A 24,352-nucleotide genomic window follows, 5' to 3' on the forward strand; every position below is an offset into this window, starting at 1 on the left:
TATTTTTTTAAGTAATTTTTAATGATTGTTTATTTTGAGAGAGAGAGAGAGAGAGACAACACATGAGCAGGGGAGGGGCGGAGAGAGGGAGAAAGAGAATCCCAAGCAGGCTCTGTGCTATTAGTGTAGAGCCCAAAGTGGAGCTCAGACTCACAAATTATAAAATCATGACCCGAGCCAGAATCAAGAGTTAGGTGCTTAATTGACTCAGCCACCCAGGTGCCCGATACCAGTTCTAATACGTGCTACAACATGGGTTAATCTTGAAAACATCGTACTAAATGAAATAAGCCAGATACAAAAGGACAAGGGTTGTATGATTCCACCTAAAAGCAGGATTCAGAATAGAGACAAAGTAGAGTGGTGGTTGCTAGAGTCTGGAGGGAGGGAGGAATGAGGAGTTAGTATCCAATGGGTACAGAGTTTCCGTTTGGGAAGGTGAGAAAGTTCTGGAAATGGCTAATTGTGATGACCGCACCATATTGTGAATGTACCCTAATGCCACAGAGCTACTCACTTAAAAGATGTTCAAAATGGTAAATTTCGTGCTTGCGTATTTTACCACTAATTGTTTCGCACTCAGTCTTAACAAGGTGTGAGTGTGGTATGTGGTAGTCTCCCCGCACCAAGCAGCGATTCAGCTGGAGGTCCTACAATTCAACTCAGGTCCATCCAGGGACAGCATCAGAGACCGCAGGGTAAGGCTCAGTCCCGCAAGACTGTCCTCCGCTTCAGACGCCAACCACAGATCCATGTTGTTACCTGTGCTTCTGACCCACTGGCTATTGATCAGAGGTTCTCCCAATCTCCCCCTTAGTTTCAGTTAATTTGATAGAGCATCTCCTAGGATTCAGAAAATGAGTTTCCTCACTAAGTTACCAGTTTATCACAAAGGATATTGAAGGATATGAATCAACAGCCACATGAGGGCAAGGCAAAAGGGAATAGACAGAGCTTCCCGGCATGCCACTCTTCCTGAACCGCTACGTGTTTGCCAACTCAGCGCTCTGCAAATCCCATCCTTTGGGGGTTTTTATGGAGGCTTCAGGATTGATCAAATCATTGTCCGGTGGCTATCAATTCACCCTCCAGCCCCTCCCCCCTCCCCCCTCCCCAGAGGTAGTGGGGAGAGTGGGGGACTGAAAATTCTAAATCTCTAACCACAAGGTTGGAGCCCTTGGCTACTGACCCTCCTCAGTAGGTGCTTTCCAAAAGGCACTTGATTAACATAACAAAAGACACCTTGACCCGTTTTCTGCACTTAGGAAACTTCAGCTGTGTTGTGAGGTGCTCTGTGACAGAAACAGGGCAAAGAATATCACATATAGATAAATAGACATTCCTTATAAATTACAATGTCACACCCACAATGAAAATGATTAAAATGGTAAATTGGGGGTCATGTATATTTTACCACAATAATTAAGTACCAAAACTAAATGAACAAAGGACTACTACATTTATTATTTTTTTTAACGTTTATTTATTTTTGAGACAGAGAGAGACAGAGCATGAACGGGGGAGGGGCAGAGAGAGAGGGAGACACAGAATCCGAAACAGGCTCCAGGCTCTGAGCTGTCAGCACAGAGCCCGATGCGGGGCTCGAACTCACGGACCGCTAGATCATGACCTGAGCCGAGGTCGGACGCTTAACCGACTGAGCCACCTAGGCGCCCCAAGACTACTACATTTAACAGCAAGGATGAATCTCAAAAACTTCCTATGAGTGAAAGGAACAAGAGAAGACTGTACGTTAAGATTCCATATGTAGATCTACAAAAGCAAAACTTAGTGACAGAAGTAAATCAGTGGTGGCCTGATGGGGGAAAGGAGCAAGAAGTTAATCCCATTTAGGGGATGATGGAATTAGCCTAAAACATGATTGTAATCTTAGGTTGAGGGACTATATAAGTTTGCTAAGTCTTACCACAATACACAATTGAAATAGATTAATTTTATCGTATATAAATTATACCTCAAGGAAACTGAAAAAAAAAATCCTTGGCTTCCCATCTATTCTGTTAGCACTGCAAGCTAACATTGATTAAGCCCATTTTCAAACTATAGGACTTCCTCAAAATATTTTTTTTTTTTTAGTTCTAAACAGCATAATCGCAAGAGGATCCCATAATCGCAAGTTTGTGAGAAACTTTGTAAAGACAGAATATAATTAACCATTTTCTGAGGGAATCTTTCACTTACATTTGGGCATATATTCTAGTATCTCCTATACAGAATTTCTACAGATGTTAGTTTGGTAGCGGGGGGTTTTAGGTTTGTCCACTTTTCCCATCAAATTAAAAGAATACCTTCTGTATGGGGCGCCTGGGTGGCGCAGTCGGTTAAGCGTCCGACTTCAGCCAGGTCACGATCTCGCGGTCCGGGAGTTCGAGCCCCGCGTCGGGCTCTGGGCTGATGGCTCAGAGCCTGGAGCCTGTTTCCGATTCTATGTCTCCCTCTCTCTCTGCCCCTCCCCCGTTCATGCTCTGTCTCTCTCTGTCCCAAAAAATAAAAATAAAACGTTGAAAAAAAAAATTAAAAAAAAAAAAGAATACCTTCTGTAAATAATACTTCCTCTCAATGGAGTTGTTTACATTCTCAGCCTGAAAAATTTCCCCTCAAATTCCTGATTTGAGGAATAAGTTCACTTCCCAAGCAGCTAAGAGGACAACCTTATGGAGGTTCACATTTCGAGTTAGGGTCAGTTGTGAAGTATGTTGTGTTTCCTGCTATTTAAAAAAAATTTTTTAAGTGTATTTACTTTTGAGAGAGAAAGAGAGAGAGAGAGCAAGCAGAGGAGGGACACAGAGAGAGGGAGACACAGAATCCGAAGCAGGCTCCAGGCTCTGAGCTGTCAGCATAGAGCCTGACGCAGGGCTTGAACTCACCAGCGTTGAGATCATGACCTGAGCCTAAATCGGATGCTCAACCGACTAAGCCACCCAGGCGCCCCTGTTTTCTGCTATTCTTGACCCCCCCCCCCCCCACTATCTCATTGCTCTCAGCTTTCCTGATGGTACTGCAGCATCAAAACCTACCCGTTTTCGCTCACATTTCTACTTAGTGCCCTAAGTAGACTGTTTGCTAAATTGACTTTAGAAGCTAAACTAGGTTAATGCATCTGTTCCAGATAAAAGTTACATGGTAACCAGCTTCCTGAAAGAACTGAAGGGGATATTCCAACTGGGGGAATTTCAAGTAGATCTGCGATTGTAGATCTTACTGAGGAAGCACGTTCTGGCTGGCCTTCATAGAGGAAGACAGAAGTAAATGTTGGGGGCCTTCCAGGAAGGCAAGCCCTGCAGAGAGATTTAGTTATAAGCCCAGTTTCAACAGCAATAACAGCTCTATGGGGCTGTTCATCTTCTGAGAAATCAAGTACCCATGAGCTATTTTAAATTCATTTACCCGGTTTCGGCTGGATTGCATTGTGAAATAGTAGTGTGGTTTTCTTTTCCCATGTATTTCTCTTCTCATTTGTGTCCTCACTCGTACCCTGCAGAGTGAACGCCAAGCCCGTGATGAACCAGAAATCAAGCCTCAAGGAAACCGCCGACCCCAGTATGAGGTCCAAAGATTTGGACTTATGCTTTCCTGGCCAATCCTGACCTGCCCTCCTCCTTCCACTACTCAGCACACACCCCCCACTATGAGCGCAGGTGGTACAAGGGCCTGAAGGGAAACAGAAAGTCAGGGACGGTGGGGCAGCAGAGGAAGTTGTGGAGGACTGGATTCTCAGTAAGGAAAGCCATCTTTTTTTCCTCTAGGTTTAGAGAGGGAGAGAGCGCACGAGTAGGGGAGAGGAGTAGAGGGAGAGAATCTGAAGCAGGCTCCACGCTCGGCACAGGCCCTGACGTGGGGCTCGATCCCTGGGATCATGGCCTGAGCCAAAATCAAGAGTCCGACGCTCAACCGACGGAGCCACCCAGGCGCCTCAGGAAAGCAATCTTTTAAAAGTTCATCTGTACTTCCGGGAGCTCCGTCTGAGCCAGAGGCAGGTTTACGAGGAAGCTGGCAAAGCTTAAGCGTTTTGGCACCCCTCCAAGACCCTTTGCAAGGCCTGGAAGGGGCTCTAGCAAGGAATTCATATGGTCAGGTATTTTTTGTGGTGAGTATGTGCTCAGAGAGACTTTCCAACCAGGCCTTCGTGGAGGAGGACAGATTATTTTCCTCTACCCTTTTAGGTTCTTCATGGAAACACTCCTGTAATACAAATACTGATTAACAGTACAACAAACAAATGTCTAATAACATGTAAACTTCCTAAATACATGGGAGGGAGCTAGGAGAACTGAGTCCATCCTTGAAATGACCTAAGCCACCACCTTAAATACCATCTCCAGCTAAAGACAAAGTAGTGAGCAGGAAAAACATGGTAAATAGGGTCAGGTTGTTATGCAGAATGAAGTCATTGCCTTCCCCACTGACAGGAGTTTCTAGAGATTTAGAGTCCTGCTCTTCCTGATACAGTGGCCCCCTTATTCTATGGTTCCAGTCACCTGTGGTCAACCATGGTCTGGAAGCAGATGGTCTGCCTTCTGATATAAAGTCTGAGGTCACCGCCAACCTAACATGAGGTCACATGCCGATGTCATTCACCTCACTTCATCTTATCACGGCAGTGCTCACTGAGTAGGCATTTTATCACCCCAAATATCACAAGAAGGCTGTGTACAGTATCATATTGTCAGAGAGAGAGAGAGAGAGAGAGAGAGAGAGACTGCATTCACATGACTTTTATTCCAGTATACCGTTATAATTATCCTATTTTATTAGTTATTGTTGGTAATCTCTTATTATGCCTAATTTATAAATTTAACTTTATCATGGGTACGTATGTGTAGGAAGAAGCATGGCGTACATACAGGGTTCAGTGCCATCCATGGTTTCAGGCTTCCACTGGGGTTCCTGGAACACATCCCTTGTGGATGAGGAGGAGACTGCTGTACAGAGAGGGAGAAGCCCTTACAAATGGAGATTTTTTTCCTAGGAATGCAAATGTGTCTTAGAAAAAGGGTAACTTCCACTTAGTTTTCAGAGCTTCATCTGTGTTTGCTGTTGCTTAAAAATTGCCAGCTTAAGAGAAATAATATGCCAAAGAAGCATAATCTGTAGTGGTACATTTTGCTCCTCTTCACCTTAAAATATAACAAGCAAAAGTTTTAAGCCTAATAATACATAAAACACAAAGGGGAAGAAGACCGTAACTTCGAGCAAAAAGGGCCAAGGACTTAAACTGAGACCCATCAGTGCAGGCTGTGAGATATTTAACAGTGACAATTAAGAATGGTATCCCTGGGGTGCCTGGGTGGCGCAGTCGGTTAAGCGTCCGACTTCAGCCAGGTCACGATCTCGTGGTCCGGGAGTTCGAGCCCCGCGTCGGGCTCTGGGCTGATGGCTCAGAGCCTGGAGCCTGTTTCGGATTCTGTGTCTCCCTCTCTCTCTGCCCCTCCCCCGTTCATGCTCTGTCTCTCTCTGTCCCAAAAATAAATAAACGTTGGAAAAAAAAAAAAAGAATGGTATCCCTTTCACTCTGCCATCCCTTCGGTCACACTTTCCTTTAGGTAAGATGGTATATTCAAGGACATAGCTACGGGGAAGTTTTATTTGCGGGGACATTTAGATCGGGTTTTATTGTGATAGAGGGTTCATAGTCACCTCCGATGATAGTCATGTCATCGCTAGCTGTTGCTTCGTGGCGGAATGGCTTTGGGGTTCCTCTTACTGCCTGCTACACCATCCCCCTTGGGGCGTGACACGGAGAGGCAGAGCAAGGGGACATCTCACTACTTGATCACAGGGCCCACACGGGGTAGTACAGAAGGGAGGGACCTAGTGTCAAATGCAGGGAAGCTTGTTGCATGAAACTGTTAAGTGTTGCCTTTGATTCTCACTGATGCCTATTCAAAACAGAAATTCTCTCCTGTCATGACTGCGATGCAAGGGAAAACACCCTGCATTTTTTCCTTTTATGATGGGGATTATATAAGATACAATTTATTAAAATTCCTAGGAGAGAGCTGTACTACAAAGAACAAGTGTATCTGTGTGCGAGGGTACATGGGTTTTGTATCCCAGACGTTTTTCATGCTAGAGGAAGGACTGGATTATCTCCCTATTTTCTGTATAAAAAAATCATTACAAAATTGTTGCCACATGAAGAGGTGATAAAAGTTTATGCAATCATAATATGTAAGGAAGATAATATAATAGAGGTGTTTCATGCAGTTAATTAATAAAAATATCATGTTAAGTTTTCTGACTTTTGTTAGGATTATGGTATATGTCTGTGTATTATGTATATAGTCAGGGTTTTCCTGGGGCGCCTGGGTGGCGCAGTCGGTTAAGCGTCCGACCTCAGCCAGGTCACGATCTCGCAGTCCGTGAGTTCGAGCCCCGCGTCAGGCTCTAGGCTGATGGCTCAGAGCCTGGAGCCTGTTTCTGATTCTGTGTCTCCCTCTCTCTCTGCCCCTCCCCCGTTCATGCTCTGTCTCTCTCTGTCCCAAAAATAAATAAACGTTGAAAAAAAATATATAGTCAGGGTTTTCCTGAGAAATAGAATGAGTAGGATACATATAGGTGTATATAAGAGGTGTTCTTTCTAGAACTGTTGACTCACAGTTAATGGAAGCCAAGGAGTCCCATGGTCTACATCTGCAGGCTGGAGAATGAGGAAAGCTTGTAGTAGAATTCAGTTTGAGTCCAAAGGGGCCTGAGTATTGGGGAGCTGGTGGTGAAAGTCCAGATCTGTGTACCCCAACCCAAGAACCAGGAGCGCCAGTGTCCAAGGACAAGAGAAGAGGGATATCTCAGCACAAGCAGAGAAGGCAAATTTGCCCTTCCTTCCTTTTTTTGTTCTGTTAGGTCCTCAACAGACTGGATGATGCCCACCCAAGTTGGGCGGCCATCTGCTTCACTCAGTTCAATAATTCAAATGCTAATCTGTTCTGGAGATACCTTCGCAGACACACCCAGACATAGCATTTTAACAGCTATCTGGGCATCCCAGAGCCAGTCAAATGGACACACAAAATCAATCCGCTTTATAAACTTCATAATTTCTTATAATTGTTTTTGTCATTTTAAATAAATATTAACTCTCATACCTAATTCTGGATTTATCATTTTCTATTCTTTGATTTAAGAGGGCCCCCAAATTGTATTAATTTGGGGCCCATAAAATGTGCATCATTGTTCCCTGCATTTGATTATTTTTCTTTTCAGCTGGTTTAGACTCCAGGGTCGGCCACCATACCCTCTTTTTTGCAAACACCCTTAACACCATTGCCTTCTCTCCATTTCCCTAGTAAAGCCCCAGCGAAGGGTAAGCAATAATGAACCCTTTCTCAGCACCTGCACACAAGCAAACTGAACTGGGCCACCGGAAAACACAACACTGGTGCCGATTGGATTCACTTTAAGCTCAGAACCACCCATTTCAAATGAGCTCAATGCTGTTCAGCAATCCTTCTGCCCCTCTCTTCAGGCGCGTGTTTCTCACTTTCTGAAATAATCATGCCACAGTGTGTTCTTAGTCAAACCTCCTACCTCTTCATTGACCCTATCTGCACACTGAGCTGCCTCATATTCCGTTGATAAAGCAGATACCATCACACAAGACTTTATTTCTTCTACCAGGAAATTTCCAACACATGCTCCCTTTTCCAAGGGAGAAAGTCTTTGCTCCTGTTAAAGACCAAACCCTCCACGTAGTTCTAGATCCATCCTCCTCCTGCACATATCACTTGTCTTTCCTGCATCAATTTATCCCTTTCCACTGGATCATCCCCATCACCAGACTAACTCCAGTATCTCCTACTAGAGAGGGAACAGACAAAGGAGACAGAGAGAAGTAGAGAGACAGAGACAGAGAGCAGAGATCCTGGCTCTAGGATAAGAGTATGCTCCTATACTCTTTGTAGATGCCTCTAAACTTTCCAGCTATTGACCCATTTCTCTGCTCCCCTACATAGCAGATCATCTCAAAGATGTTTCTATAGCTATTCTATAAGCAACCCCAGCACACATGCTCTCCAAATAAGGCCACTTCTCACCACCTTCATCATTGTTACTCCAGTCCAAGCCACCATCATCTCTAGCCTGGGTTACTTCAACCAACTGATTCTACCCCTATCCCTACGTTCAGTTCTTTAAATTGTACCAGGATCAATACTTTAAAATGCAAAATCTGCTTAAATCCTCTATGATTATTCCAATGGCTTCCCATCATACCTACAATAAAATTGGAACCCTTTGCTCTTGCCTACAAGGACTTCCACGCCCTGGCAGCCTCCTTTCTTTCCATGTTCATGTTCTGCTGCTTTCTGTCTCTTTCACTGTGCTCCAGAGCACATCAGATTGCTTGCCAGTCCTTGAACAAGTGAATTCCTGCCTTGCAGCCTCCGTACTTTCTGTTCCCTCTGCTTGATGTACTCTCGCCTGAAATTTTCTCGTAGCTTTCTCCCTAATCCCCATTTATTCAAATCTACTAAAAAATAATCTCCTCTAAAAGTCCTCCCCTGAGCACTCTACCCAAAGTAGCACTTCCTATCCACTCTCTCCACTGTATTTACTTCTTAGCACATATTACTACCTGGCCTGTGTATTTGCCTGTTTATTTGTTATCTGTTTGTGTGTTTACCATTTGTATCCACTAGAATGCAAATTCCATGAAGGCAAGGGCATTATCTCTCTTGGTCTCTGCTATATCCCAGAGCTTAGGAGAGGGTGTGGCACATATTAAAAACTCAATAAATGTCTTGAATGAATGAGAGAATGGATGATTTCTTCAATATACTCCTAGCAGGTTTGTGTCCCGTTGATACCTCTGAAATTTTCAGTCACTAATCAGCTACGCATCGCCTCTCTGCCACTTTCTTGATATGTATATAGGCTACGGAATAGACTAAGCTTCTAAACAGATAGCCCAAAAGACAGTGATTCCAGAGAGAGGTTAATTTCTTTCTTTCACAAGAGAATCCAGAGGAAGGTGGGCCATCCACAGCAGATGGGCGGTTCTACTTCACAAGAGCATTCAGGGATCAAGGTTTCTTTCATCATGTTCTCTGACATTCCTTAGAGCACTGTCTTCACGTGCATGATGAAAGTTGGGTCACTTCCATGTCCACATTCCAGTTATGAGAACCAGGAAAAGAGAATGGAGGAATGCACACTTGATATTTTAGGACCAAATCTAGCAGCTTGCATAAATCCTTTTTTTCTCGCAACTGGAACTTAGACACAAGGCCACGGTTAGCTGCAAAGGAAACTGGTGAATGCAGTCTCTGTATGGGTGGCCATGTGCCCAGTTAGAACTCAGTGGTTCCTGTTACTCAAAGAACAATGGAGAAACTGGTTATAGGGGACAATTAGAAGTCTCTGCTACAACATCCTGGGAGCATTTGACACAGCTCATCATTTTGTTCTTCTTGAAATACTTTTGTTCCCTTGACTTCTGTGACACAACCCTTTCCTGGTTTTCGTCCTACCTTTCTACCTGGTCTTTCTCAGTCCCATTGCTGGCTCTAGTTCTACTGTTGGACTTCTAATGTTGGACTTCTCCCAGGCTATGTCTGTGTCATCTTCTATTCTTTCTGTTTACATGCTTCTAGAGCTAATTTTATGCAATCATATTATTTTGTATACCATCTAGATAGAAATAACATTAAATTTGCATCTTTAGCCAGGATCTTTCCCTGGAGCTCTTAACTCATATATCTAACTGCCCACTTAACAGGGCTGATCATTACTGCTCATTGCTTGCTCCCCCACTCCTCCCCGAATCCTCCTGTTCCAGGCTCCTGTGCTTCGAGAAACATTTGAACCTTAAATCCCAGTTGCTCTGGCAAAAGCTTAGGTATCATCCTTAACTTTACTCTTTCTTTTACCTCCTCGCTGGCTAGTCTGAGAACCATAACCTCCAAAAACCATATCCCAGATGTGTTACCTTTTTTCATCATTACCACCCTGAGCAAAGCCAGCATCATCCTTTTCCTGGATTATGCATCTCTCTTTTTCTACTCCTGCCCCCTGATGACTCATTTCCACCCAGCAGCCCAAATAATCGTTTAAAATCATGAATCAGATTAAGTCACTCTCCTAACCTCTCCAGTGTTTTCCATCGCGTGTAGAATAAAAGCCAAACTCTTTACCTTGGTCTACAAGACTCTAGGGACTGACACCATCTACCTGCCTCTCCAGTCTCACCTCATGTCACTTGCCCTCTTGGTTAGCCCATTCCCAGCATAGTGATAGTGGTGCACAAGTTCATTTCCATTTTGGGGTCTTTGTATGGGCTGTTACCCATGCATGGAGCACTTGTTTTCCAGATCTTCTCCAGGCTGCTCCTTCTCATTCTTTTGGTCACAGCTCAAATGCCAACTTCTCAGAGAAGACTTCCTTGTCCACACAGCCTTCAGGAGACTCTCCCTCCCAACCCATACACCATGACAGTCTGAGGAAAGATTTAATATTTCCAATATCACTTAAAGGCTTTCCATACATCTTTAGCACCAAGTAATCTGCCCTAGTCTTTTGATATAAGGATGAAAATGATCTAAGAATTTGGTAAATTCACTGGAAGTATTTAGGAGAGACCACAGTTTATAGTACAGGGGGTCTTAATCTGGGTCCATGGTCCCTTAGAAGGTCCATGGATGTGCATGTTTGGGGGGAGTGAGTTCATAGGTGTGACAGATCCTCAGAGAGGTTTGACCCAAATAAAATTTACTTCATTATAGAAAAAGTATTATAGACTCGTAAGATCAGTGTTTATGGTCTAGTGTTGCCTCCTGCAAATAATATAAATTTGGGCAGGTTATGTAAATTCATTGTATTCTACTTTCCTCATCTCTACAAATAATTCTTTTGCATTCCAGCTTACGTGTACCTGGCACTGTAAACGTGTATTTAATTTCATCACTAAATGCTAGGTCTTTGCTGCATCTTGTGGATAATGGTGATAGGCTCAGAGCACACTCAGGTCACGTGCCTGAGATCACATTCATCCCCAGGTAAGTTCTAGACCAAGACCCATGCTTCTTCCACTCTCCATATTCCTGCTCTTTGTAAGAGTTTGCATTGCCATACTTTTGGCATCACATCTTTCCCAGGCAGGATAATTTCTTGCTTCACCTCCCTGCATAAAGAGAAAACCAGCCAGCTGGTGATGTGTTTCTTCTACCAGGTAAGTCTCATACCGAACCAGTTAAGAGCTCTGGGAGCAGAGGAGTATAGATCTTATTATCCATTCTTTATAGAAGTGAAAACTGAGATACAAAGAGGTTCAGTAATTGACCTTATGTCAGAAAGCTAGTAATTTGCAGAGCTGGAAGATTATACTTCAAACTCTAATATTTTCTTACCTATTCTAGTACCACGACCTTGGGAATCTTTATTGTGCTAAAATTTTTTACCGGAGAGCTGACTCTCTATCTTCATAGTTCAGTTTTTGGCTGATCTTCAAAAAATTAGTTTAAAGTACTTTGCAAAGCTTGAGCAATATTTTTCTCTAAGAAGACAGGAAGGTATGTGACATGCCCATTGAACAAGGACTAATGACATTGTTAAGAAGGGAGGAAAAAGGATATCACTTCTACATCGATTTCGACTCTTACACATTAACACCAGACAATGACCTCTAAAATGAGGAGAGTGCCAGCTTAACATTGTGAATTGACAAGGATTTTGGAAATGAGGAATTAAGTTTGGCCAGAGATGCAACTCTGTAGCTACGTGGCTGAGTAAGAGGTAGCTGAAAAATCACATGAAAGCAACTGGTGAGTATCTGACTTAAATTTTTTCTCTATTCACTCCATCTATACAAATGGTCTATTACAATTTGTAAAAAAAATAGAGAAAATACTGCACAGTTTCCAACAGAGCCTTTAGGTGGCCAATGATATAACAGAGGTCAGTCTTTGGGAATAGCTATGCAGTGCAACTTTTGGTTTTAAATACATTTATCCTTAAGGATAAGCTAAAAGCTAAGTTTTCATAAGTCGTGTCAATGCATAGGAGTTGAAATGTAAGCAATAGCTTGTTGGTCACTGAGTGTTTTTTGCTGCCCTCTCATTGAAACGTACCACTGGACTGCATACTTAAGTTAGGTAGGCTTTCAAGAGAATGGACGGGAAAGGGCAGGTGTTACCAGCTCCTGACTGTTTTCAGTGCATTTTTGTCCCATAGACCAGATTAACTCCCCAGCTGCTTTCTGTCTCTGTCTTTGCCCTGTGGTTCCTTTTCTTCCCTCCTATCAATGCCTTTGTCTATGATGAGATCAAATATCTCATCCGTTTTATTCACCATGTTTGCATTGGAATACTTCTGGCTGTCTCTAAAAATCAAATCAGTCTTCAAAGGATGAAGATACGTGCCCTTCCAGAAACTGACAACACAAAGGGAAATTCAGAAATATAAGGCCCAAAGGTGCATAATGAAGATGGTATAGTTTGAATTATTTCCCTGAATTATTTTTTTTTAATTTTTTTTTCAACGTTTATTTATTTTTGGAACAGAGAGAGACAGAGCATGTACGGGGGAGGGGCAGAGAGAGAGGGAGACACAGAATCGGAAACTGGCTCCAGGCTCTGAGCCATCAGCCCAGAGCCTGACGGGGGGCTCGAACTCACGGACCGAGAGATCGTGACCTGGCTGAAGTCGGACGCTTAACCCACTGCGCCACCCAGGCGCCCCTCCCTGAATTATTATCTTGGCCTTCTAGTTTCTTTGCCTTTAGCTGTTTTGTTAACATTGACAAAGAACGCATTTTAGGTTCACGGGGGCTGAGTTGGAAGATAGAGAAAGAGAGAAAAAAAGGCAGGTTATGAGAAACATTAGTCTTGGCTCTCCCACTCCAGGTCTAAATACTACTGTTCAGGGAAGTTTGGAAACCACTGGATAATTTGAGGCTTCTTTGGACTGAAGAGGAGAAGACTAGATCAATATCTCTCCCTCTCTCTCGCACCCTCTCCTTCTCTTTCACCCCTGCCCCACCAAAGAGCCATTAAGGATACAGATGAGGAAGCAAGCTATCATCAGACACTGGATCTGCCGATGTCCTGACCTTGGACTTCCCAGCCTTCAGAACTGTGACAAATAAATGCTTGTTGTTTAAGCCACCAGTCTGTGGTATTTTGGTATGGCAGCCTGCAATGACTAACACAAGGGCATTCTCAGAACGGTAGGGTTTGTTCATCCTTCCTTGGAACAGATGCAGGAGGTATTAAGCCTTCTGGAGAATCATAGTGCCAATCAGCCAGAGGTTAGAAGTGGCTGAGGATGGATTGTTTATTATTAATTGATTTTATTTTTAACTAATTAATTAATTAATTTTGAGGGTGAGAGAGGGCAGAGAAGGGGCAGAGAGAGAGAGAGAGAGAGAGAGAATCCCAAGCAGATTCCACACTGCCAGTGCAGAGCCCGGTGTGGGGCTTGATCCCACCAACTGTTAGATCATGAGCTGAGCTGAAATCAAGAGTCAACACTTAACCGACGTAGCCACCCAGGCGCTCCTCGAGGACAGATTCTAAGCAGCAAAGCCCTGAGATGGCTCCTCAAATCTACCTAAGATAAGTAAGACATAGCAAGATCCAGAAAAATTCCTGTGCTCCCTCGAGGTAGCAGAGGGCCAACAGAAGGCGACTGACTATTCAGAGCTGGTGGTCACTTCATGCAACAGAAGATTTTGCAGCACAGGTGGTTGTGCACTAGGAGCCACGCCAGTGGGAAGCAGAGAGCAAGTGGAGAGGTCGCCAGCCGGGGACTGCAGGGACTGGAGTCACCAGGGCATCAGAGACTGTGAGCCACAGCAGCCACACCTGTCTCAGTGACACATTACATGCTCCTACACAGAACCATCTTTGCGGGGAAGAGGGGGGCCATTGCAGGGAATTTTCAGCTTAAATTTGACAGAATATTGACCCCAAAGGGACCAAGTGTAGTAAGTGTAACCTGAAAGAGATTGTTTACAACCAGAAGGGCTGGATAGAAGAGCTGAGCTAGACAGATTCCTGCCATCCCTAACCCCTACCGCTCGAGGGACTAGGCCCCTGGAGTAAGATGTGATCAGTTAACAGGAAATAAAGAAAGTGTCATATTTTCATATTTTAAGCGATGGCATTGGGATTTAAACAAATATCCACAATGTGAGGGTGACAACACTCATTTGGATTAACAAGTAAAAAGAAAGCCATCCTATTACTTTATTGTCATGCTTTTTAAGCAAGGCAGAGGAGTCCATCAAATCACCGGTCTAACTAATTAAAAGCAAAAAAAAAAAAAAATCTTGTGATAAATGAATAGAGTAGAATTTATATTTGTGCTCAGCTGCATGAAAAGCACCAGGCATATTTCATAATAGACCAATAACATTGCATTACATGAAGTTCTACACAAAGTCCATCTGAAAAAGAATCACTCAGCTAGTTATTGGAAATAATGTCTCTAAAGGCTCCATGTAAGTTCCCACTCTGCCAGGCTGTCCTTGCCCCCTACAGACTCCTCCCTCCATCTCCCTAGCCTGACATCTGGCTTCCTCCCCACCAATGTGCATCAGATACAGTCAATGTGAAAGCTACACATGGAACTCATAACCATGAATTCAGAATCCTACCACTCTGGGACCAAAAATAGTCACCAATTCGATCATCTAACTTTATTCATTGTATTTGCTGGCAAGCCAGTCTCAAATCTAAAAATCACTTTCATACTCAAAGGACAAATGTTTGTAAGACAACTTTAAAAATCAAAGAAAAATTATTCCTTTTGGACATGAATTGACTATTGAACTTCTCTAAAGATTTTAATGACTTTACTACTTACGGTATGTAGCAAGCAATTTAGTATTCAATAATGCCTCGCATTATTGTCAAATTTCTGCACTTATGGCACTCCTGTCTTCCTGAAAAGACTGCAAATTCTTTGAAGGCTGAACATCTGGTGTTATACTTTGCTGTTTTGCTTTATTGTAATTAACAGAATGATAGGCACATAACAGTGCTAAATGTTGATTTATTGCATGATTGAAAGGAATATATAATTCTAAGCTATATTATCATAGATGAAGAGTCTAGTCAAGAATTTTTGTAAGAAAAATATAAATAAAAACTTGGATACAGTATAGAACCTCTTCTGAGCATGCTGAAAAATAAATCAGCCAGACAATTCACTCTGAGGTTAGTGTAATCATTTGTACTGCCAAGAGATCTAAAAATATGATCCAAACAGCAATCTGCACTGTTAAAGTGATATAGCTCTTACCTTTTAAGGTAAGACAGTCAACACTTGGACATATTAAACATGTTTTTCTTTGCTTATAAACAAACTTAATTTTTTAGGCTTTTAATAGGCACTAAACAAAGACTTTTAAAGAAAATTCATGGGGCGCCTGGGTGGCGCAGTCGGTTAAGCGTCCGACTTCAGCTCAGGTCACGATCTCACGGTCCGTGAGTTCAAGCCCCGCATCGGGCTCTGGGCTGATGGCTCCGAGCCTGGAGCCTGTTTCCGATTCTGTGTCTCCCTCTCTCTCTGCCCCTCCCCCGTTCATGCTCTGTCTCTCTCTGTCTCAAAAATAAATAAAGGTTAAAAAAAAAAAAAAAAAGAAAATTCACGATGGAAAGAAAAAAGTCTGTTGGAGGCCCTCCCTTTTCTCAGAGGTGGAGGAATTAGACTTTCACGGTGTTAGGTTAGGACGATGAAACACAGTCTATAGTTACAGTACCTGTTTGGATAAGTGGTTTCTTTCTGCAAAAAGGTAAGCCATGCCTGTCTTTTGTGCACTCCCTATGTTGGCATTATTTTCTCAGCAGCATCTGTTTAACTGAAATAGAATCAAGAGTTTCTGCTGAACACTTGCTGAGAGCTAAGAGCCCATGGGCACTGGCACAGGGGAGGAATCTCTAAAGAACCTCTGGACGAACTACAGTTGGTTTCCTGTGATTGAGGTCCCCCGTTCGTAGCAATGATGCAGCCACAGATCTCCACCTTTCTTCTCGTCATTGCCCCGCAAACACATTTTGCAATCTTTCTCAGTCAGTTCTCTTTACTTCGAATGCCTTCTGGGCTACTGCCCAGTTATAAGTCCTACTCACTCTGCAATGCAGTTCGTGTTCCACCTCTTCCAGGAAGCCATCCCAGACCAGATCTCCCACAGCTAATATTCCTTGTTCTTATGGTCTGTATCTTCATCTGTAAAGTGGGGAAGACAAGAGCACCTACAGCATGACATTGTAAGGATCAAATGACTTAATTCATGTAAAGTGATTAGAATATGCTAGGAATATTGTGAGACTAACACAGTGTGGCTATTATTATTCATCACAAGACATCTGAGATTTAAAAGTCCCTTTTGTTGAATGCTATCTGTCTTTCTTGGCTTGCTTGCTTCCGTGTTTATGCCTTGTCTCCTCAGGAGAGGGAGAAGAGTAATGAGCGTGCTTGGTTGGAAAGCACCTTTGTTCTTGATGTGTGTAGCTAGTTCGGAGGGTGTGCTGCACAGTGGAGAGTGTACAGAGAACCCAAGACCAAGTTCCCATAGACACAATGACCAGGGATCCACGAGACCGGAAGCCAGAGATATTTTAATCTTATTAAGACCCTGTTCTCTCATTTGACTGCACAATTCCAACGCAGAGGAACAGATCAGGCTGGCTTGTGATTTATCATCCTTATAATACGGACCTTCTAGCTCAAACACTTTCCTGGAAACGGACCTACTTTGAGTAGGGCAGTGAGAGAAAGAGGATACAAACGTAGCCCCAGTGGTCTTCTAAAGCCAAAACTCAAAGAGCTGGGCTTCCGGGAGAGTGAATTCCTCAATCCCTGAAATGAACCACAGTCTTGAAGATAAGGCGCACTTCTGCCAAGGCGAATGGTAGCAGCAGGCAAAACTCAAGGGTTTGCGTTCCTTTTATTATTCCATGAGGCATTCCAAATCCCAGGGTATGGCTAAACTGCTAATTAGACTAGGCGTCATGGAGGCGATGAAGGTTCCTCCCTTCTTTCCTCCTTTCATTCCTCTGTCCCTTCTTTCTTCTTTTCCCTCCTCCCATCCACTCTTCCTTTCAATAAATATAGTTTTAACCTCAAAGAATTCCTTCAATGATCATTTGGATGTTCTAGGAGATGCAGACCTGCTCTCCATTCCCTCTACCTCTCATCCCCAATTGGGCAGACATGGAATAATGAGATCTGACTCCATGAGCTTCATTCAATTCCTTCATATTAAAAATTAACTTTTCTTTCAATAAATATTTATTGAATGACCACTACCTGTCAGCACTATCCTAGGTGCTGGGGAAAGAGCAGTTCATGAATGAGACACAATCACAGCCCCCTGGTTCTTGTTTTCCAGGGAGGAGACATACACACCAAATAAAAAATACCAACATTTTGGACTATGGTAAATTCCATGGAGAAAGTTAAAGGGGGTCAAGGAAATAAGGAATGCAGGTGCGTGTGTGCATTCTGTATGCGGTAGTCGGGGAAGACTGCTTTGATAAAGTAACACTGGCCAGAGACTGGAAGGAAGTCAAGGGCAAGCTATGTGCAGATCTGGGAAAAGAACCTTCTAGGCAGAGGGAACCACAGCTGTGAAGGCCCTGATAGAGGAGCAAGTTTTGTCTGTCTAGTGAACAGCGATGGGGCAGGTGGAGTAGGGAAAATGATCGGAGATGAGGCTAGGAAGACAATGGGGCCAGATTGCATAGGGTCTTGTAGGGCACGGAAATGACTTTGGCTTTGCCTCTGAGTGTTTTGGGAGCCGTGGGCAAGTTTAGAGCAGGGGAGTTACATTCCGTCTGCTATGTGGGGGATGAGTATCCAGTGAAAAGCTGGGAGCAGGAAGGAGTTATGGCCAGGACTACTGGTTGCCACTTAATCACCAGCTGTCCTTTCTTATTTTAGTGCTAGAACCCCGATTTTTTTTCTGGTAGCAGCCCTGTGCCCAGCTGAAATCTCTATTTCTTGGCTCTCTCTCAGAACCGGACCATAGTCCTGTGACTACGTTCTGGCCAAAGAACTGTAAGAAGATGATTGGTAGCATTTTTGGAATGCTGCATAAAAAGAGCTTACTCCATTGGGAGGAGGCCTTTTTTCCTCTTTTGCTTCCTCCTGTGACCGGCCGGGAATGTAAACATAATGGCTGGAGCTGCAGTGGACATCGTGACTCGTAAGGTGACCCTCCAAATGAGGATGGTGGGACAGAAAGCTCCGATAGGTCCCTGGTGAGAGCGGGATGCCTCACCAACTTTGCACTGCCTATTTCTGGACTTGTTTCACAGCAGAGAGATGTGCCCTCCCATATTGCCCACGCCATCGCTATTTGGGATTTTTTAGTTATACGCAGCTGAACCTGAACATAACTATATAGGAGGCCGCTGCAGTCCTCCAGGGGAGAGAGGTGGTGGACCAGAGTGGTAGCCAAGCAAGTCAGATTCAGAGCCTTTAGGATTTGCAGACGGGTTAGACACAGGGGTGAGAGGGGAAGAGAAACCCTAAGGAAGACTTCTAGGTTTTGCTCCAAGCATCTTGGTAGCACCCTTAATTGCAGAGATGCAGAAGGCTAGCGAGAGAGTGAGATTTTCGGTTTGGGCAGAATCAAGAGTCCAGGCTAGTGGCAAGTTGGCCTTGCTTGAAGCAGGGAGGGACACAGAGAAACAGGAAGGAAGGTGGGCGCGTGGGGTGTAGATTGGTGGAGAAATGAAGGAGTTCCTATCCAATGCTCCCATTTTCTCAACAAAGTATGAGGCCAAGTCATCAGCTGAGACTGAAGGAATAGAGATACAAGGTGCAGATGGGAGAAGAGAGACAGAAGCAGTCACATTAGAGCAAGGGATTGTTAGGCAGCAACGGGCGGGCCCTGCTGGTCATTTGGGCCAACATAAAGTGAAGCAGTCAGCAACACTGTGCGTCGTCCTGTGGCCCAATCTAGTGGCACTGCCGGGCTTCGCAGGGTTTTGCCAGATGAGTCCGTAGCATATAAAATGAAAGGAACCAGGGGGCGCAGGGGTGACCCTGCAAGACAGGGATCACAACGATGGATCAGGTGTCTAAATTGGGGAAAGGGGCAAGCGAACACACAAGACGAGTGACGGATTGAAAAGTTGAGGGTTCTTGAAAAGGCTGAAAAAATTGCTGGAGTGTGGACATTTGGGGAACCAAGCAGGGCAGCTGCTGATGGTCAGAGAGGCTCCTGCTGAAAATGAGGGGCTCCGATGAGAGAGAGGAAAAGTCACTGATGAGAAAAGGGATGAAGAAGCCCAAGACACTCGAGGTGTTAAACAAAGTATGTTAAATTTTTTTTTTAACGTTTATTTATTTTTGAGACAGAGAGAGACAGAGCATGAACGGGGGAGGGGCAGAGAGAGAGGGAGACACAGAATCGGAAACAGGCTCCAGGCTCTGAGCCATCAGCCCAGAGCCCGATGCGGGGCTCGAACTCACAGACCGCGAGATCGTGACCTGAGCTGAAGTCGGACGCTTAACCGACTGAGCCACCCAGGTGCCCCAAACAAAGTATATTAAGTATAAGACTATCCATAAAAATTGTTCACAAAGTCCCATAATTAGTTGATTTATTAACCGGTTTAAATAAAGATACCATTCATCAGTGTAAGTACTTGAGATTAAAAGTTTGTTTGTTTTTTGGATGGGACATTTACAAGACTTCACAGAGCAAAATTTTACCCCCAAATCTAAGTGTTTGTTAGGTGAAAATGCAAGGCATTTTTTCTTTTCCCCACGTACAACTTCTTTGTACCTTGATTTTTTTTTCCCCTTCCTGAGTTTTTTTAAAGACGATTAGTCTGTTAATGCAACCTTTTAAAAACTGACCTGTTTTTTTCTTTCTGAAATTCTTCATGTCACAGCTTGTTTCTTCTAAGCTGGGCCCTTGCCTCCTTGTGCTTGCCTCAAAACTTTTTCCCAACTGGAAAAAAAAAAAACCCTCTTATTCCCATATTTACTTACTTTTACAGATGTTTATTTCCTTCCTGCCTGCTTCATTTCCCCGTTATAACCTCATTCTTGCTCAGATTTCTTTGTCGAGGGGAAAGAATTGGAAGGTTTCCCAACCCATTCTGTGAGAGAAGTTTCTGGGCCTTGCGAGCCCGCAGAACCTTGCACAGTATCTTACATCTAATGAAAAACCGTCATATTACGGGATCAGGCTGCAGGTACAGGTCCGATTTGTCAGAGGTGGTCTCTGAAACGTTATCAACACTGCTTTGCTCTTCCAACCCTCAGTCCCTCTTCATTGACTAAAAAATTATTAATTGGGCGCCTATTCTGGGCTACTCAGTGTGGTGTTTAAAGTAATTCGCATTAATGGGCAATGACTGATTGCCTTAATTCTCTCAGGGGCATTCACATATCTCAAATGTGCATATTAATCCAAATAAATCTCTGATTCATAGAATAAATGTGAAACAAACCACGAGCAGCATAGGATTTTCGGTGACAGAACAAAGGGACTTCCCTTTTGGACCCCAAAGCAGCCTTCAGATCCCTGAGAAGGTGGGCTAGGGCAGAGCACTGGGAGGTAGAATTTGTGTGTGTGCATGTGTGACACTACCCGCCTCATCCATAACTCTCTCCAGCTTAAGATCTGGGTGTCTTCTTCACCCATTTCAAGTCAGGAATGAGAGGTATGGATTATGGTTAAATCGTATTATTCTTAAATTATAAGTTCCTGACCTCAGGATCCTCTTATTGTCCATAGAACAGTTTTCAGATACCCACCTTTAAAAAGGTTTTCGGGAAAACGGTCTTAGAATCATAGGGGTCCCTGGCTCCTGATTCTTTCTTGCAACTGGCTGGCTGCTACTGGAATGTTGCAGTGAGAGGCACCAAAAACCCAGGGCATCGTTTCTCAAGGTGGCCTGGGCTGAGCGAGTTTTATCTCTTCCTCCAATCACTGTGCAGATTAAGAGAAAAGGGCCCGGGCTGGGAGACAGTGCAGGGCAGTGGTTAGTACAGTGGGCTGGAGAGTCAGACAGACTTCAGTGCAGCTCCCGACCGGACTCCTAGAAGCTCTGTGTCCTGGGCAAGTCCCTTGAGCCTCAAGTGGTACAGCTCGTCTCCAGCAGTAAATGATTCTTGCTGAAAGTGTGGCTGATGAGAGCAGCCCTTTTCGTGCATCGCCCACCCCCATCACCAGATCGGTGTTGGATGCGGTCTTTTCTACCTTGGGAGGTTCTCTTTCAGGTCCACAAACTTCCCAAGGAAGGGAGGGAGGCGGCGATGAAGTGGGTACCTAAGGACCCTTCCCCGCCTTATCCGCTAGAGGAAGGACCTCCCGGAGTCCGCCCTGTACCGCCGCCTTGCCTCTCTGGGCGCTACGTGGATGAGGGGCTCTGTGAGCAAGGGGAAAGCGTCCTCTTTCCTTTCTCTACCAGGAGTCGGAGCGAGGAGCCTGGCCCCAGGGGTCATGTCGAATTATAATTCACACCACTTGCTCTGGACCATCTCAGTCAAGTCTCGAACACATACCCAAGTACCTTTTTTTTTTTTTTTTTTAACTGGCCTTTTGTAGGCAGCTCGGGATCCAGAAGGAGAATCGAGTTCCTGAAATGAAAAAAAACAAAAAAACCAAAAAAAACAAAAAAAACATATAGTAAAAGAAGTCGTGCTTCTTCCTGCCGGTGACTGTTTACAAGAGAGGGAAGTCAGCGGGGCCCCCCAGAGGTCGCTGGTGGCGCAGAAACTGAGGCCAGACTGTAGAGAAAGGGGGAAGGAGAAAAACACCCAGAAACTTTCTTCCTCGTGGCGAATAATCGCCGCCCCCCGCCCCGCTCCCCGGTCAGAGGCAGTAACGTGACACCCGAGAGAAACCCGGAGACCCGAGCGCCGAGAGGGAGGGAAGAGGGAGGAGAGAGGGCCGCGGAGAGCCGGAGAGGGAAAGGGGAGGAGAAGAAGGAAAACCCCTGTCAAGGAGGTGGAGCAAGGCGACGGTGTCCGCCTCCCGTTCCTCCCTGCCGTCTTTTAGAGGAGTCTGAACCGGGACAAAACACGCCGAGACCGACAGACACAAAGCCGGGGGGTCCACGCTGGCGCTGGAGGCGAGCCCCGGCGGCCGCGAGCGAGCCCGAGGCGCGGCGGGGCGCGGGGCGCGGGGGCGCTAGCGGGCGCGGGCGCGGGCGCGGGCCGAGCCGGGGCCGGGCACCTCGGCCGCTCGGGCCGCGGCGGCGGGGACCATGCCGAGGAAAGTCTCCTGAGCCCGGCAACTTCGGCCCCTCCCCGCCCCCACCCGGGCTGCCCTCGGCGCGGCCCTGCCCATGTGCAGCCGGCCGGCCGGGCTCTCCTCCTCGCAGGCGGATGGGTGACCTTTTCCTGGCACGGGCAGGCTGTGCGAGGCGGCGGAGCAGGCGATGAAGAAGAAGCAGCAGCATCCCGGCGGCGGCGCGGATCCCTGGCCCCATGGGACCCCTCTGGGGGGCGCCCCTCCGGGCCTGGGCAGCTGGAAGCGCCGGGTCCCCCTGCTGCCTTTCCTGCGCTTCTCGCTCCGGGACTACGGCTTCTGCATGGCCACCCTGCTGGTCTTCTGCCTGGGCTCCCTCTTCTATCAGCTCAGCGGGGGACCCCCTCGCTTCCTGCTCGACCTGCGGCAGTATTTGGGTAAGGAAGGGGGGCCGGGCGAGGGCGGCGGTGGCCGCGCGAACTTGTGCGGGGGAGGGGGTGGGGGACAGGGGCGCGCCGGGGACTTGTGGCGTTGCGACCGCCCGCGGGCGCCCCGAGGCTCCCCAGGTGGGACGTCCGGGTGCCGGCTCCCTCCCGCGCGTCCGTGCGTGCGGCCGTCCGCCCGTCCGTCCGCCCGGAGGCGGCGGGCCGGGCAGGTACCCCGGGCGGGGCGCCGCATACCTTCCCCGCCTCTGTCCCCGGGTCCGGGGCGGAGTGCGGGCGTGTGTGTTTGTGGGTGTGTACGAGTGTGTGTTTTGTGGCCTGGAGGTGTGGAGAGCGGCGAGGGGAAGGCACAGTCCCCCTCCCCCCACCCCGTGGCATTGTCGGTGACCGTAGTCCTGTCTCGTGAGCACTCCGGGGGCGTGGGGGGGGGTGGAGTTAGCTCCCCTCCGCGCTCGGTTCTGCCAGTTCTGCCCCGCGAGTCCCTCTCCTGCCCGCCGGCCTCCGTGACCTAGGGGCAGTTTTCGGGCCCCCGTGCTGACCCTGGGCTGGCTTGTCCTTCGGCGGCGGCGAGGAGGACGCGGGGAGGGGCTGCGTCCGGGGATCCGGGGCTGTTCGAGGGCCCGGGTCAGCCTGGCCGGCAGTGTCGCCTGCTGTGACCCGACTCTCTTCGGCGCTGCGTGCGTCTCAAGTCAGAACTTTTTTTTGGGGGGGGGGGGAGGGTTGCCTTGCGCTCGGTGTCTTAGGAGCGAGGCCGCCCGTTTTTAGCAGAGGTGAGGAAAGGGTTGTGCGGCGAGAGGAGAGAGCGGCCGCAGAGAGAGGGCGTGACCCGCCGCTCGGTGCGGGCGCGGGGAGAGCGGTGCCAGAGCCGCGCGAGCGCACGCCCGGGTCCCGGCTCCGCGGCTGGCGCGCGCCCCTATCGGGAGGGGCCGAATCTCCACCCCCCGCCCCTGCCCGCGCGGCCTGGAGAGCTTTTGCGGGGGCGGGGGGAGAGGCTGGGGAGGCGCCAGCTCCCTGCCCGCGTCCGAGGTGATGAACCTGAGCCACCCGGCCAACCTCCGGCATCTGCCTGGCGCGAGCGGGTGCGCAAAGGGAAGCCTCTGGAGCGCTGGGCCGTATCGGGCCAAAGACTCCAGGGGGCTGGAAGCCTCCACACTTCCCTCAAGAGTCCCTGAGTCGCGGAAGCCACAGGTCTGGATAGCAGGCCGTTTTCGAAGGACAGGAACCACCTCAGCAAAGTGACAGATGGGTTGAGGCGTTTTGAAATAGAAACGCAGATAACAAGCATGCCCTTTCCACGCAGAGCAGCTCAGATTTTAAAAGGTACGCTCCTGTTTCGGTAGAAACTTGGGAGAACTCTGGTTTTGTAAGATGCTTTAGGGAAAATTAAAGGAAAACATTGTCCGAGCAGATTTGCAAATAACAATCCTCAGCATCAGGCTTCTAAGAAGATTGGGGGTAATAACGCACTTTTATTAAGGAGTCAAATCTCTTTTTTCCCTGAGTTCTGCATTTTGGAGTCTCATGGAGACTTCACAGGGCCTCAGACACCTGCTAGTGCTAGGAAGGTAACTTTTTTTTTTTTTCTTTTAAACCATCAACAATAATCCCTGTTAACTGGCACTGGGAAGTGTTTTTGAAGCTTAGGGGTCTGTAAAATCTGATAACGAATACTTTGTTGAAATTCCCTTTAAGCAAAATGTGGAGGCCAGTGGGGCAGGGAAAATACAGTGCATGG

At 46.5% G+C, this 24,352-nt stretch overlaps 1 protein-coding gene and 1 long non-coding RNA gene across 2 annotated transcripts in view; one reads left to right on the forward strand and one right to left on the reverse strand.

Moving 5' to 3' along the window:
• Positions 1 to 16,112: 16,112 nt before the first annotated feature.
• LOC125165198 (uncharacterized) lies at positions 16,113 to 21,130 on the reverse strand. The gene is made up of 3 exons (XR_007152014.1): positions 20,737 to 21,130; positions 19,831 to 19,924; positions 16,113 to 16,185 (listed from the first exon to the last, which is right to left on the reverse strand). It is a non-coding gene; the product is annotated as an uncharacterized LOC125165198 (long non-coding RNA).
• Positions 21,131 to 22,163: 1,033 nt separating this feature from the next.
• UST (uronyl 2-sulfotransferase) overlaps positions 22,164 to 24,352 on the forward strand; it is a 306,460-nt gene continuing 304,271 nt past the window's right edge. Inside the window, exon 1 of the mRNA XM_047860296.1 lies at positions 22,164 to 22,611. Coding sequence (XP_047716252.1) covers positions 22,365 to 22,611 — 247 coding nt within the window. The 5' untranslated portion in view covers positions 22,164 to 22,364. The remainder of the gene's footprint in view (positions 22,612 to 24,352) is intronic.

The sequence above is a fragment of the Prionailurus viverrinus genome, chromosome B2 (assembly GCF_022837055.1).
Source record: "Prionailurus viverrinus isolate Anna chromosome B2, UM_Priviv_1.0, whole genome shotgun sequence".
Taxonomy (NCBI): Eukaryota; Metazoa; Chordata; class Mammalia; order Carnivora; family Felidae; genus Prionailurus; species Prionailurus viverrinus.